At 51.0% G+C, this 16008-nt stretch overlaps 1 protein-coding gene across 1 annotated transcript in view; it reads left to right on the top strand.

Moving 5' to 3' along the window:
- The first annotated feature begins 3173 nt into the window (after positions 1 to 3173).
- VDR (vitamin D receptor) overlaps positions 3174 to 16008 on the top strand; it is a 69395-nt gene continuing 56560 nt past the window's right edge. The window contains exons 1-2 of the mRNA XM_037061126.1: positions 3174 to 3202; positions 6423 to 6470. Of these exons, the coding sequence (XP_036917021.1) occupies positions 3185 to 3202; positions 6423 to 6470 (66 nt within the window). The 5' untranslated portion in view covers positions 3174 to 3184. The remainder of the gene's footprint in view (positions 3203 to 6422; positions 6471 to 16008) is intronic.

The raw sequence follows: 16008 nt of genomic DNA, 5'->3' as shown, positions 1-16008 counted from the left end.
TAAGGGGAAAAAGGGGCCCTAAAAAAAGGAAAAGCAAACAGTTTGATGGGAGTGCTCCAGGGAGAGCTCAAAGGGCACATTTTACCTGGAGAGCAGCCTCTGGACAGCTTAGAAACCTCTGTCCCTGGGGACAGGGTCTCTGGGAACCTGTCAGGGACCAGGTGATCTACTGCAGCGCTGGCACCATGGCAAGACGCGGTGCTTTGAGGACAGTGTCCAGCCTGCGGTAAAGAGGAGCCCCCCAGCTGAGGAGAGCAGCCTGCCTGACCACCCACAGGCACCTGGAGCCTGGCACAGAGGCTGAAAGGCCAGGCTCTGCCTTTCCCCAGATTTTGTGAAATGAAATTCACTGAGGTGGCCTCAGCCTGGCGTCTCTGGAGTCGTTTCTCCCGAGCAGGTCACACCTGGAAGGGCTCTTTGTTTCTATACAGACCGTTGAGTCTACATAAAACACAGTATCCTGCGCTTAGCAAGGGCCCAGTTGATGGTCCCCCGAAGTGATTTTTCAGAGATTAAAAACTGATAAAAAACACAATTTGAACATTCTATAAGGACTTCCCTTCCCAGGGACAAGTGAGAATACAAGAAATGTTAACTTTGGGGAGAGGAAAGAAAAAATTAGTGGTTCATCAGAGGTTCTGGTACATGTATCACAGCTGTCAAGCTAGAGGAGTTTAAAGCTATTAATTCTCATACAGGATGCTGTCTGCCATCAAGGGCTTGCAGAGAACAGGGTGTGGATAGCAACCTCCCTTCCCAGTCCCTGGCTAGGAAGAAGCGAGATCAGGAGACAATTTGTAATTACAACAAAACCGGGAGAAGTGAATCTCACATATTTTGTTTTCACACTTCCACAAAATAACCTTCTTTCTAAGAATAAAGCTGAAGTAAAAAGATCCATCTTTGTTCAATACAGATACAAGGTGACTCATTATGAGGTGACAGAACATGCAATACCAAGAATACATGCCACAAAGACCAGAGAATTGGTGGTAGGTCATTTTGGCCTGAACACGTTAGGAAAGGCCTAATGTGACAGCTGGGATCTGATGGGAGAGGCTCTGGAGAGACAGATGAGAACTATTAGGGGAAGGTAAAAAGAACTTGGTTAAGGACACAGTGATGGGACCAATGACATCGTGTGTGTGTGTGTGTGTGTGTGTGTGTGTGCGGGGTGTGTGATGATATCTATAATCCTGCAAATCAGCCAGACCTAGAGCTTCTGAGTTCTCCAGGGCTGGTTTATTTAGATCATGGTCCAACAAGTAAAAAGCTCATGGCCATTTTTTTGAGAGGCAGCTCGGAACAGAGTAGAGTGCAGAGAGGAGGCCTGGGTCCAAGCAGCTCCCCAGCTGGAAGAACTTCAACTGCTCTGACAACTCTGCACACCGGCTGCACCACGGAGAGCGAATTCCCCACTCTGCCTGACTCATCAGTCGCAGAGCCGTGAAGAGAGACTAAAAGTCAATACTATGGAACACTGAGTACTCATCTTCTACCACTTTTGGATAAAGGTTATTTTCAAGAGGCCAGGTCCTCCTGCTTGGCCAGTAGAGCTCCACAGAAGTGACTTCCGAGGCATTACCTCTTTCCAGAGGCTTGTGGTGCTTCCTAAGAACGCCCCAAAGCACTGATTGTCAGATGTCCTCTTATATTGTACTTCCTATGAGAATTACTGCTGGCTTTCCCGTAATGCTTTGGGCAAGGAGACTCTTTTACTTTCATTGCAGGTGACAACCTATCCATCAGACTAGCAGGATCTCCAAAGGGGTGCATTCCTTCCTGTGTTTCTCAGAACAGATTCTGGTCCACTCCCTAGTTCAATCAAATCCCGTGTTTCCTATTTCATTAAAGCTTTCCAGAGAAAAAGTTTCCATGGTACTCCCTTAATGAACTGTTTCAGTGCTTAACAATCCTCACCTTTGAAGGTACTTCCTTCTGTTTAGACTCGGTCCATTTTCCTTGATCCAATTATTGAGAGGGGCTGGTTATCACAGAGTCCAGCAGAGCTGTCCCTGAAGTGGTTCAGGGGCCACTGCACCAGCAGACTCGCTGGGCTCTAGTACTGTCCTGCATCTGCGTGAGGCTGGGCAAATCGCTTAACCTCTCTATGCCTTAATTTCCCACCTGCTCAATGTGTCCACCTGAACCATAGTTTTCTCCTTTATTAAAGGCAGTCTCTACCCTGACTACCCTGGTGGGCATCTCTATTGTAGAACAGAAGTTTGTAATTACTATTTCCGTATACAATCTCCCATTGGACAGTGAACTTTAAGAAGGAGGAAACCATGTTTTTTTCATCTCTCTTCTAGCATCTAGAGCAGTGCTTACCTAGCACATTGCCAAAGAAGCAGAGTAATTTTTAGCCCAAATGTTCTAGGGTGAATTTCCGCATCCATTTACAATTCCAGGTTTCGGGGTGTATTCTACCTCTGCTCTTCCCTTCACACCAATTGTCAGATGGTATGGTTAGGGGGGATGGGGACCAGGGGAAACCAAGACTAAGCTCACTTGTAAGAGGTTCGCAACGGGCCAGGAACGTGGTCAGTCGGGTCGCAAGTGGGGACGACGATACAACTCTACTTTGGCCATGTTTTCCGTTTGCTCTTTTACTTTAGCGTGTGGGGTTGGGCTGAGCTCCCTGGAGCTCAGCAGAAGTAACAGCGGCGCCCGGGATTTCCCAGGAGCGCGGTGAGAACCGTTGGTGCCGGCCGCAGGCGCCCCCCAGCGCCGCGAAGATGAAGTCCTGGCCGGGTCAGCCCAGGTGGGGGTGACGCACCTGAAGAGGCGTCCGCTGCAAGCTGGGTGGAACCACAGCAGCAGGGAGTAGGGGGATACATCACAGATGATCCAGGCGGAAGCGTTGACGTGCACACACATAAACATCGAAAACTCTCACGCACGGAGGACAGAAGCATGCTTTGCCTTGTGGGCGTCAGTCGTGAAGGACTACACTGGGCAGAGTCTCTCAAACCACAGTGCCGTGGTTGATTCCAAGTCCAAGATGGTTGCAGCACCGATGGAGCTCTTGGCAAGCAGAGACTGGACCTGTGGGCGGGGCCAAGGAGCGGGGGCGGGCATGGAGGCGGGGCCTCGAGGGGGCGGGGCCAGGTGCTGGGTTGTCTCTGCTTGTCAAAAGGCAGCAGCCGAGCCCCAGGCGCCGGGAGCGCTGAGCAACGTGCCCATGAGCTCGCCAGACCAGGTGAGGTCCCGGGAGCGGCGGGGAAGGGGGTCCTAATGTCGGCATTATGTCCAGTGTGGGGGCGTCGGGATATCAGGCCTGAGTGCCCCGGTGCAAGCACTATAGCCTAAGTCGCAGGGACAAACTTGGTGACTAAGATCTGGGCTGTCGTGCCATGAGGCTGGGGCACTGAAGGGACACTGTGGTCTGAGGAACAGCTGAAGTTTGTGCCAGGCTGGCGAGGGCGCAGCGACCTCTTTGGTGCTCAAGCAGTTTAACGCAGAAATGCTCCGCTAACACAGTGCTCAGCACTTGGGCGACAAGAAGCATTTGTTTCCTTCCTCTGTCGGGGTGCCTTGGCATGGAGTGGAGGAATAAGAAAAGGAGAGACGGGTTTCTGATGGAGCTAAGTCTCTAAGGGTGGAGTGTGTACCCTTATCTCGTAGGACCCAGGTATGGTCACCTGCTGTCGTGGAATTGGATCTTTTAAGTAGAGTATTTTTCTTTACTTGACTTTTTTTTAAACAACCAATGATTTTTAGACATAGTTGGCCCTAGGGCACTGGACTTATTTTTCAGGAGTTATCCATAAATCCAGCAGAACTCAGGGGCAAGCACCTAATAGAGGAGGGGGCTCAGGGTGTAGTTTCTGTTTGGGAAGTGAGAGGTTGGCATGTTGTGGGCCATGAGTGAGGAGGATTCAGGGGAAGTATCTAGGAGGGAACATGTGGTCTTAAGAAAGCAGTAGACACTGCCAGCCTCCCCCATAGGCTACTGAGGCTGTGACCCAGGCTGTCTGGGCTGAGGGAGCCCCAGGTCTCTGAGCCCAGGCCCTTCCCGCATCTCCTCCTCCTCCTTCTCCTCCTCCTCTTCCTCCTCCTCCTCTCTGTGGTGAGTGAGTCAGCCTCCTGTCTGGGCTCAGTTGCAGCCAGAAGGGCCAGAGCCCAGGCAGGCAGTTGGGCAGGCACTTTCGGAGCAGTGCTGAAGCTCTCCTGGGCAGAGTTCAGCTCTGCTCCAGCTCCCTGCTGGAAGGCTGTCTTCCTTGTGGCTAGTGGTGGCCACTTCTGAAGAAAACGCCCAACACAGTGATGATCATGGGATGGCTATGATATGACTCCGAAAGGGGTTGACTGTGAAGGGATTATGGCTTTGTGGTAAATCCACATCTCTCTTCCTTCTAGGATCGGGAGGTGCATCCTGGCACCACAGACTTTTACGAGCCCCTCATTTTGTCTCTGCCTAGTGATCTTATTAGCTGCCCATCTCTGTTAGTGAGGTGTGTGTGCACAAGAAACAGGAAGATTTGGAACTAGGGAAACTGTGATGTTGGCAAAGAAGGTTCTAAGCCAGGGTAGGAACTGGGGGTGGTTTGCTGAGGCGGAGATGGACTGTTTGGATCCTGGAGCCTCACCTCTATGAACTGAGAGTGCTGTGCATTGGGGGCCCCTCCTCATCCCTACCTTGTCCAAGTGCTGGAGGGATTGTGGATCCTTCTAGAATGATGTGCAGTCTGACCTGGAGATAGTAAGATTGCAAGTTTTTCTCTGGCTTTTGTTTTGGGTGCTTCAGACCCATGAGCAGAAATCGAGGCCCCAGAGCCCATTGCCCCTCACTCAACTGGCCTCCTTGCACCCATCTGAGAAGATTCCACAACCAAATGGTGGGACTGACTCAAACTGAACAAAGGCCAGGGGATTCACAGTCTGTACTCTGGCTGGTCCCCTGGCTTCTGTTCGGCTGGCCCCTCATCAGCCACAACTTGGATCCTTGCCACGGCAAAGGATTAGGAAGGAGGGGAGAGAAAAAGGATAAGATGAGAGGAGAGTAGGATAAGGAAGGAGTGAAAGGAAGGAGTGAAAGGAAGAGAGAGAGAAAGCTTTCCTGACCACTCACAGCTCTTAAGCCAAGACTTTATTTCTATAAATATTGTGGAAGGCCTGGTGCTGTTTGGGGTGCACTGGTCATGGGTGTTTAGAGTTTCTCAGTCTCCTTCCCCTCTTCAACCTCAGAACTGATCTCCTTTTGGGACTAAGTCCCAGAGGAAGTACCAAGAAGCCCTCCTGAACTCTCACCCTTCACTTCCAGAAAACCAGTGTGTTCTGTGAGGAAGGCCTGTGGCTAGTGAGCCAGACCACACGGTTGCCCCAGACAGGAGAGGACGTTCCCCTTGCTCAGTTCTTTACCCCACATCCTTAGGAGGCAGCTACCATCTTGGCTGAGATCTGCCTCTGCCGGGAACCTGCCGTTGTCAAGGTCTAGTGGCCAGAGAGCCGGAGTCAGGAGCCCCGGAAGTCTGAGCTGAGACAGCATTCTGGTTTGTTACTGGGCAGGATGCGTTGTAGGGCTCCCGTTTTCTATTTGTCACTCTGGCGAGTCTGTTTTGGGTGCAGGTAGAGGGAAGTAAGGAAATGACAGGATTTGAGGAAGAGTCCAGCATGGTGCCTGGCCCCCCGAAGGATGACAGGAAGCAGAATCCACCAAACCAGGCCTCTTCCCCGAGTAGCTCTGAGTCTTGGATGGGCAGCTCTCCCTCCACTACTGTCCAGTTCTGAGGGGATTCAGCTGGGCAGAAGCAGCCTGCTCTGCCCAAGACCACCAGGGTCTCATTCTACTCACATTTCTCTCTAATTGCCCCTCGACCCTCCTGTGTCAGTGTCTGCCTGGGTATGCTAGAGAGTGACCGTGTAATTTGTTCTCTAAACTGGGAGACTTGTGAGTGAGAAGGGGTGCCACTCATAGTTCTGCCAGCACAATATACCAAAACTGTCCAGGGAAAAGTGGCACAGTTAGTTAGTTATGCTGGTGAATGCCATTCGAGACCTAGTGGAGTCCACAGAGGGGAGATGGGTGGGAACTGCTTTAATTAGGAGGAGAAAGTGAGGGTGGTGTTTAATGAGGAGGGGAAGGTGGAGCTAGCTTAATTCCAAGAGCAACCTCAACCTTCCTCCCTGCACCCCAGACTGCTCCCCTGTGTTACTGGCCAATTCCACTCTTCTCCCTGAGGGCAGTGCTGCCCCTAGCCACCCTCTCCCAGGGCCCAACCTAGTGCTCATTCTGGTGACTTCATTTCGCCCTTGACTGTGACCGGCTTCACCTTTGGCTTTCCTGCCCCACCCCTACCTCAGACAGGTACAGCGAGGCCAATTCCCTTTCAGCTGCCCCTGGGGGAATGGGATTTATAATGGGGCCAAGTCTCAGCCCTATGCTTCCTCTTCCCTCTTCCCCCATTTCTGCTTCCCAGATCTCGGGGGGCCACACCATTCCACAGGAAAGTCCAGCTCTAAATCAGGTAAACAATCAGGAAGGGAAGGGTAGTCAAACCTTGCCCACGTGGAGGAAGGGCACAGGTCACTTGCGATCGGGTTCCGGGGAAATGGGAGGAAGAGTGAAAGCCAGAGCCAGAGGGAAGCTGCTCATCAGGAGTCAGGGTCAGTGTGTTGGCCACTGCAGGTTGACTCCCTGGTCCGGTCTGCCTATTGGGGAAATGGTCCAGGGTGGAGACAGGCTGTTCTTGCTCAACCCAAGCCAAGGCGTTGGTGGCAGTAACTGCATCCTGCCTGGGTGATATGTGGAAGAGAAACTGCCCTCCCTTCTGCGTTGTTGGTTCTTGTGGTCCAGATGCTCAGGGTGGGCTCCCTGGAGAGTCCCCAGGGGAACTGTCTTTGAGTGACTGGAATGTCGTTGTGGAGGGGTGGAGCCTCCCTGATGTCTGCAGTGATTCCATCTACCCTGGCAGGAAGGAAGTCATTCTCATCATGACAGATGACAAAGGCAGGTGAAGACCTCTTGGGAAGTCCCATCTTTTGAAGTGACTTATGGGGAGGTGGGAAGGGGAGAGACCCCCCCAAGGCCTGCAGGAGTAGGGGTGTCTGGGGGTAAAGGGCAGGGGTGAGAGGCAAAAGTAGCAGGCTTCTGCGTGTGTCTAGTATGTGTCATGCTTTTGCAAACCTGCCCTGCAGGTCCCGTGCCCAGGAATAGACCAAGCAGTGTTCCCAGAACCTGATGCCACACAAAGTTCCCATTCTACGCAGGGGAGCGTCCTGGTCCTGAGCAGGGCGTGGGCATCTCCACCAGCGGGAAAGTGGAGTTTGGGCAGGACCCAGCAGCTGGTTCCTGGGAAGCTGCTGCCTCTTACTGGCCTTCTGACAGTAGGTTGAAGCTCTGAGGTGTTAGGCGAGGTGTGATACTCAAGGCACTGTGGGGCACCTGGGAGGCTGGACGCTTTGCTGTAGACACATCCAGTGTGTGCCACCTGCTGGCACTGGAGCCAGAGCTCCAGGAACAGCTACTCCCTGAGCACTCAGCTCGGGAGTCCCGCTGCTGTGCTAGGTTCACGGCCTGCACAGCCTCCTGCGCCTGCCTCAGCCTCGAGAGACAGAACCACTAGCATGATCCTTTCTCACACGGGAAGCTGAGTCTCAGTGAGACTGAGAAGTGTGCCCGGGTGGCACAGCTGGTGGGTGAAAGTGTCGGGACTCACACGGGGGGCGGTCTTTACCCCCATGGAACCCTACTAGCTCCACATTTATGGAGAGCTGCAGGGTGTCCGGGCCGTGCCTCGCACAGAACAGGCCTGCAATGAATGTTTGTGAGCGGCAGGGTTAGATTCACTAACTCGTTTGAACAAGTTGACCTGGGAGCGAGCTTGGTTTGCTCAGAGGTTACTCTGGGGACAGTGGCGTCTCAGAAGGAGGCTCCCTCTGCCAGCACCCTCAGACTTCTGCGCCTCTCCAGCAGCCCTGGGTACCTTCCTCAGGTAGAAAGAGCTAAGGGGAACCAGAGGGAGAGGCACTCTGTGCAGAGTGATTGCATGGGGGCAAAGAAGGCTTAAACTGTCTGGAAGGTGAATAAGAAACACTCTTTCACTTTGAAACAAGCCACTGTATTGATACTCTTCTATGAGTTAAGTATACCAAGAAAAAAAAGGCCGTTTCCCCACTGCCACCTGGGAGCTATGTTCGCCTTGTTTACCTCCTCCCTTCCCGGCTTCTCCTTATAAAGAATACTCTCAGACCTGGCAGGTGTAGCTCAGTGGATTGAGCGCGGGCCTGCGAACCAGAGGGTCCTAGTTCAATTCCCAGTCAGGGCACACGCCTGGGTTGCAGGCCAGTTCCCAGCAGGGAACACACAAAAGGCAACCATACATTGATATTTCTCACCCTCTCTCCTTCCTGTCCCCTCTAAAAATAAATAAATAAAATCTTTTAAGAAAAGATGTATTAAAAAAAAAGAATACTCTTGAACCTAGCCACCTGGAGGGAGAAGTGGCCTCCAGCCTCATCTGACAGTAATAAATGTGTCTACCAGGCATTGTGCCCACGACTTTGCTTGTCTCCTTCCATCATCACCACAGCTTCTATGTGGAGTAAGTTCCAGTGTTCTCTCCAGCATGTCTATGGGGAAAACAAAGTTTAAAGAAGTGCAGTAACGTTCTCATACCATAGTCAAAGTTAACCTTGACTACAGCTCTGTACTGCTGGCTGGTGCTGGGCCTGGCCTTACAAACTACTCCAGTGCCAGAGCCCAGACACCGAGGCGGAACGAGGAGAAAATGCTCAGCCTACCGACCTCAGCTCTGGATCCCAGGTTCCTTGGTGTACTGCTGAAGTTTTAGGCAGCGCTGTTAGAAGCCGTGCCAGCAGCTCAATGGAATGCATTGGACACACTTGGGGTTCAAATCCTGGCTTCATCGCTTCCTAGCTTGTGGCCTTGGGCAAGTTTCCTAATCTCTCTGAATCTCAGTTTTCTCATCTCTAAACTGGGGGTTATAATAACTCCCTTATAGAAGGGCGTCGGGATTGAAGACAACATAAATCAAGTGCCTGGCATGAAACAGGCCTTGGAAAAGCATGTGCAGACAGCCATTCAGTAGATATACATCAAAGGCCTACTGTGTGCCAAGCCCTATTCAAGACACTAGGAATTTAAGAGTGAAAAGGAAAGACTCTTGCGATTGTCTCCGAATGTACTAGACCAGAAACTCACTGTTGGAGAAGTCCCTTTAGAATCTAGGCATGTCTCTCTTGGCTCAACTCAGATTCGATTCACTGATTTCTCTTTCTGTCATTTGTTGGCCGATGAGCTTGGGAAAATTATTTCGCTTCTCAGGTTCTTCGGTTCTTTTTGTTTATTTCTTCAATTGTGAAATACATCACACGCACACGAGTGTATGATTTGCTTATGTATAGATTAGAGAATAATATGTCCTGTACCCACCACCTGAGCTGAGAACGGAATATGTGCAGCAGCTTAAAAGCCCCCCTCCCCCTGCCTATTTGCATCCCCTTCCTCACTCTTTACCCCACAGTAATTAATATTTTGAATTTTGGTTAATTATTTCCTTGTTTTTCTTTATAAGTTTTCTGTGTATGTTTTTACAAAACAATACATTTAGTTATACATGTCTTTTGAGTTTATATACATTTATGTTCTCTGTGATGCACTTTTTTTGTTAAACTCAGTAAGTTTCTGAGATTCATCTACGTGGATACACACAGCCCTAGCTCACTGATCTTCACTCTGGTGTTGTGTTCCATTGTGAGACTACGCCGCATGTTGCGTCCTGCTTCTTGTTGATGGACATTTGGGGTGTTCCCAGTGCAGGGCTCTTATGGTGGGATAACACTGCTTGGAATACGTCGAGCTTTTCTCCTGGCACATGCCTAGGAATAGATTGTTAGCTCGCATGACAGTGAAACTCCGTGTTTGGCAGTACTCTACAATGCCAAACCGTGTCACACAGTGGTTGTACCAAAACAAAACAAAACAAAACAAAACACACACAAAAAAAACCCCTACTCCTTACGGTAGTGAATAGAAGTCCTCATTGTTTCCTGTCCTTTCAATCCTTGACACGGACTTCATCTCTCAAAGTTGAACCAGATGAGTTTCTGAAGTCCCTTCCAACTACAGTGATTGTATCACCCTCGACTTGAGGACCTGGTTTCTGGCTTAGTTGTATGCCTGTCTGATGTGTTGCACCCAGGTTGCTCCCGTCACACCACGGCCTGACTGAAGGCCCTGTGCAGAGCTTCTGGATGCCATCGAAGCCTTTCCTTACTGGGCTTCCACCAGCAGTGGGCAAGGGAGCCCATGGCTCTTCATTGTCCCCTATACTTGGCATTCTGTTCCAGTCGCCCAAGAGCCTGGTGTTGGTGCTGAGCCCAGGTGTTCAGTGCATTGAGTCAAGTGCATTGAGTTGGACGTGTACTTTCCCTGGGCATCAATTTTGAGAAAAGGACATGGAAGTAACAGAACCTTTTGTGAGCTAGCTAATCAAAGCACATGAGGCAGGGGACTGTGATAGGAGTTACGTCTGTCCAGGAATCGATCATTTCAAGGCTGCCGGTGAGGTGAACTGAAGTTTAATAGTCTCCTCTGACTGATTGTTCAGAGTCTGGCCTTGTTCTTTGACCCTCTGACTTGTCCAATTTGAGAAGCAGGGAGTGGCTGAAGAACTGGGGCGGGGGAGGGGGGGGAGAGAATGGAGGCAATGCCATGTGGAAGGAGCGAGTGCCTACAGAGAACCGGGTGCTGGGTTTAAGAGGTGTTAGATATACCCAGCGTCCTGGCTGCCACATAAACAGGCATCTGCCCACTCACGGAACAAAAGAATGTGGCTGGCTGGGCAGTTGCCGGGGCCACCCCAGCCCGCAATCCTGTAATTACTCATCTAGTCTGTGCCTGTCAGCTCCAGAGGCAGGGGGCACCTCTGCTCGGGGCCTCATCCTGGGCACCAGGCCCGTGCCGGGCTCAGTGACCAGCCCCACCAGCTCTTCAGCCATCCCCCCTCCCCCAACTCTGTCCCAGTGTCTCTCTCGGCATCAACCTTTGACCCTCATGAAGCCTACATGTCATATAATAGCTGATGGTCATAATCAACCAATGGTTATTATAACTTAGTGCATTCCAGGTACTGTGTTAACTGTTTTCATGCATTTTATGCCTCTCAATGATCTTATGAGATAGATGATATTATTTTCCCCATTTTAAAAAAGAGGCAAGTGAGGTTCAAAAAAGTGGCTAAATTTCTTACCCAGAGCCATTGAGCTCCTAAATCAGAACCAGAACTTAAGTTCAGGTTTTCCTAAGTCTTGAATGTATACACCCCTCTTCCCCTGCTCACTGCCTTTCCCTCACAGTGTCCCTCAGTTCAGCCTCCCCCCGCCCCCACCCTGGTCTAAGGAGGGCTGGAAAAGGGGCAGCAGTGGAGGGTGAATGGGACAGTTCCAGGCTGGCCAAGATGATGCTGGAAAACACCTTCAGGGCAGTGTTCTTTGTCCCAAATGGCTCTCAATTTTTCGGCTTCTGCCAGGGGTGGGAAGTTACTTCTGTCCAGCCTATTTGGCAAGCACACCAACATCTTGGGTGCCATGATGTTAAGGAGTGGGGGATGGGTTGCCTCAGGTAAAATTCCATTACAATGAACTCCATCTGAGATCTGAACAGCTTTGCTGAAATGGAATCATGTTAACCTGTGTGCAGTGGAAGAAGTCAAGTGTGCAGCCTGGGAATCTGGAGGTGAAACGTAGCTCATGGGCCATGAGTGTCTAGTAGAAAGGCCCTGGAAAGGTCTGTAGCCCAGAAGGAAAAGAACATCTAGTTTCTTCTTGAACACTAAGCTCCTGGATGGTTGGGGCAGGGCCTGGGGGGGTGGGGGAGGCTTGTGCTTGACTCCGCCCCACGGGGGCTGTGGCTGTCCAAGCCCGCTCTGCTGTGAGCCCCTGAGAGCTGGTCTGAAGCCCGTCCCAGGGGTGTCACCATTCAACACTATACCTAACCCATCGGGGAAACATGAAAGAGAGGTTTCATGAATGGAAATATGTTTGTTGGTGGGCCAAGTCCCCTGAGCAAGAAAGAAGATGTGAAAGGCAATTGCTTTGTGTAGCTATAACATCTTTAAAGAGCTGGGCTGCGACTCAGGTAAATGCTTCCCCGTTATTGAACCAAAGGCGTGTAATAACAAGCAGGTGCCTTGTGCCAGGCACCGTGTGGAGCAGAGACGTGTGTTAGCCTGGGTCCCTGGTTCTGGTCACACCACTGGTGGGGAAGGTAGGCGGGGCTCGCACCCAGGCAGCCTGTCCTCTTCGTCGTGTCTCTGACCACAGAGCTCCACTGCCACTGTGGGCGGGTTCAGGGGCTAATGAGTGAGGCCAGAGGGGTGCAAACCCTGGCGGGAGGGACTGGAGGGCACAGCCTGTCCTGTAGGTGCAGCTCTGTCTCAGGCCAGTGGGGTTGCCACTGGAACTACAGCCCAGTGTGGCCAAATTATCAAATTTTTTTAAATAGGAAACTAGACATCCAGATTTTTTCCCCCTAAAAATACAATCTCTCTACTTTTTAAACAGTGACAACTAATTTAAAAATGTATAATTACCTGGTTGGTGTGGCTCAGTGGATTGAGCGCCAGCCTGTGAACCAAAGGGTGGCTGGTTCAATTCCCATTCAGGGCACATGGCTGGATTGCAGGCCAGGTCCCCATGGGGGTATGCGAGAGGCAACCACACATTGATATTTCTCTCCCTCAGTTTCTCACCCCCTTCCCCTCTCTAAAAACAAATAATAAAATCTTTCTAAAAATGTACAGTTACTGGTGGTGATGGGGGCCAGGTGCCATGCAGAACACGTGCGTAGTCAGGTCCAGCCTGCAGGCCCCAGCGTGTCCTCTGGCAGCTTCTTCCTTTAACAGGTGCCTGTCACATAGAATGGGACCAGGTTCTTGTTTGTGTAGGATTTCTGCCCAAAGGCACGGCCAGTCATTCTCCATGGGCACTTAGTAATACTGAGGGGCCTATTTTTTTCTGTGGAGTTACCATGAAACCTTTCAGCCCAGTGAGATCCCACGACAAATCCTCTCCTTCCTTCCCATCCTTCCTCTGTCCCTCCCTCCTTCTTTCCTCCCCCACTGTTTTCCCAGTCCATTATTTTCCCATATTTATTAGAAAGAAAGTTCTGAATTTAAAAAAATCAAAAGGAAATCATCAGGAAGGAAAGGATCTGTAGGCCAAAAAAAAAAAAAGTGGAATGTTTTGGAGGCCTGGTGAGCTGCACTTTGGGCCCGCCTGGCTGTGAGGACCTCGCGCCGCCAGAGAGGACCATGCTGCGTGGACTCATTCAGAAGGTTTTCTCACAGCCTCTGCTCTGCTTGACGCTGAACCTAGTTCTCCTCCTCTTCTTACGTATCTGGGAGGACAGCAGTAAAGTCGTAACTAGCAGTTTTATGGGGTGTAACAGTTTTTATGGCACACGTAAATATCCCATCTCTGCTCGTGCAGCAGTCCTGTGAGACAGGCTCCGTGAAGGAGCAGTGTTTTTGTCTCGTCCTCTTCATCCCGTAAGGGAGCAGCAGGCGTGGGGCACTGACACCCAGTGCGCAGGGACCTGTGGGCTCCCACGGGCCTCCCCTCGCCTGCTGCCCCACTCCTCCCTTGGGCTCCACTGGTGGAGGTCAGTGGGGCTGCTGCAAAGTCCGGAGCCCCTAACTAAGGTCCCCACTCCCCTGAAAATCCTTATCCAGGGGAAGCGTGAAGTGGGCGTGGAAAGGCCCTGAATGGACGCTGGTGGCCAGCGGGCAGTCTTCTCCCATGCCTACCTTTACCGCTTGTCACCCTGAGCTATTGTTCCCAAAGCTGGGCAGAAAATAGCTCACTAGGGAATTATTTTTGTCTCTGTTAAACTTCAATCTCAGGCTCCTGAAGAGCCTGGCTGCAGAGAGTTTTTCAGGTCAGGGGGAGTTCTGGGAAAAGAAAGAGGTGGGGGAGGGGCAAAGGGGAAGTGGTGGGTGGAGGGGCCGCCACCTCTCCCCACAGGGCAGTGATGGGCCACGGGCACTGGCCTCCTCCCTGCCCACCAGGCTGCCTGCCTGGCAGCAGCTCCAGCGGACAGAGAGGAGTCTGCCCAGCCAGCTGGAGCCCAGTTGCACTCACGGCTCTTTTCACTGAGCGAAGGCTGTGAGCTGGCGCATCAGATCCCTTCTCTGGGGATGTTTGTCTTTGCTGGAAAGAGCGTTGAGTGAAGGGACAAGGAAATCTGTTACCCCATGTGGAGGCCGGGCGGACAGCGAAGGGGAGGGCAGGAGGCAGACAGCTGACTGCTGAGGAGAGAAAGAGGTGGTTCCTCTGGAGACTCTGGTTTAGTACCTCCTAAAGGAGCACTGAATGCTGCTCTGTGCAGCAAATCTGTGCCATCTTTGCCCCTGGGCACCAGAGGAAAGCAAGGAAGAGGAAGATGGCCAATGGATAAGGCTGGGGGAGGGGGTTTGTAGTTTGGAGAGAGTTCATGGATTACCACAAAAGCAGTTATTTCATACCACATGGCGGCCCTCGGGAAGAATCCTCCTGAGAGATTAGGGTGTTTTTGGCCCAAATCATTGAAACAAAAGGGCTATCTTTTATCATAGCCCTGGGGGAAAAGCTGGGCTTGTATCACATCAGCTGGCAGTGAGTGTGGGCACCCTGACCCAGAGGACAGGCTGGCATGTGCCACACATGTAGGGGACTTCCCACACGTGCCCAACGTGCAGGTTGTTTGTGACCGTTGTGTGTTTGTGGCCAATGCCCCTCCTCAAAGCGATTCCTGGAAACAAGGAAGTGACCTTGCTGACCAGGAGAGCGGAGTGGGCCCTGTGGATCGGGTCAGTGGAGTCAGGCTTGGGACCCGTCAGCTGTGGGTGACTCAGGTCTCCCCATGCCCAGCAACCATATCTGGCCACCCTGGACAAACCGATGCGTTAAATAAGGATCAAACTGGTGATGTGCGGCTGAGCTGTTCGTCAGCTTCTACCTGCCCTCGTTGCACCTCTTGTTCTTTCTTTTAATTTTCTCTCACAAAACAGTTTTTCCTACTTAGCTGGGCTGAATTTTCCAGAACGGTCTCCTCTACTTCTCCCATCCAGCTCAATTACTCATGGTGCTCTTGCCAGAGTAAAGGATCCCCTCAAAGGAAGACAGGGGCTGGTGGCTCTGGGTGTGCACCAGCTGGGAGCTTACCTGTTGCAGGAGAGGGTCGCTGCTTTGCTGACCTGGGGCCCTTTCCAAATGAACCTATGGGAGAGGGGCCTGTTTTAACTTTCTTTATAGCACTCAAGGCTGATTCAGGTTGGAATCGGGGTCTGAGTGGAGTCTGAAAGTCTTGGGTTTCAAAATATTATTACAATAGTTAAAAACTCCTGGTATTCAAGACTCAGTGGGTTTACTAGAAGAACTCAGCAAAAGAAAGAATGGAATATACTTCCTATTGAAATGGTTGGTTGGTTGGTTTATCTCGTCCTGGTGCCCTTTCTCTCTCTCCAGCCTTGCAGACACTCACATACACTCTTCCCCTTTTGCTTTTTAGCCTTTGCACACGTACTATCTGCCCAGGACCCTCGTTACCCTTCTTACCACGGCCATGTTGGACTGTGATCCTTCATGTCTCAGTTGAGAAGTTGGGAAGTCACCTCCTCTTGTTGATAGTTGTGTTTGTAGTCATTTTGATGTTCAGAGTTTTGATCTCCTTTTTCTTAGATATGTCTATTTAATATTTCATATAAAAATGGCTTGGTGATGATGAACTCCTTTAACTTGACCTTATCTGAGAAGCACTTTATCTGCCCCTCCATTCTAAATGAAAGCTTTGCTGGATAGAGCAATCTTGGATGTAGGTCCTTGCCTTCATGACTCGCATACTTCTTTCCAGCCCCTTCTTGCCTGCAAGTTTTTTTGTTGTTGTTATTTTTTTGAGAAATCACAAACTCACAACCATCAACAACTAAACCTAAAAAACAAAACCAAAAACTAAGCAAACAAGTAGAATGGGAACAGAATCACAGAAATGGAGATCACATGGAG

This window comes from Sturnira hondurensis, unplaced genomic scaffold (assembly GCF_014824575.4).
Source record: "Sturnira hondurensis isolate 20B ecotype Veracruz unplaced genomic scaffold, ASM1482457v3 Scaffold0013190, whole genome shotgun sequence".
NCBI lineage: Eukaryota > Metazoa > Chordata > Mammalia > Chiroptera > Phyllostomidae > Sturnira > Sturnira hondurensis.
This window is presented reverse-complemented; position numbering and strand designations above follow the sequence as displayed.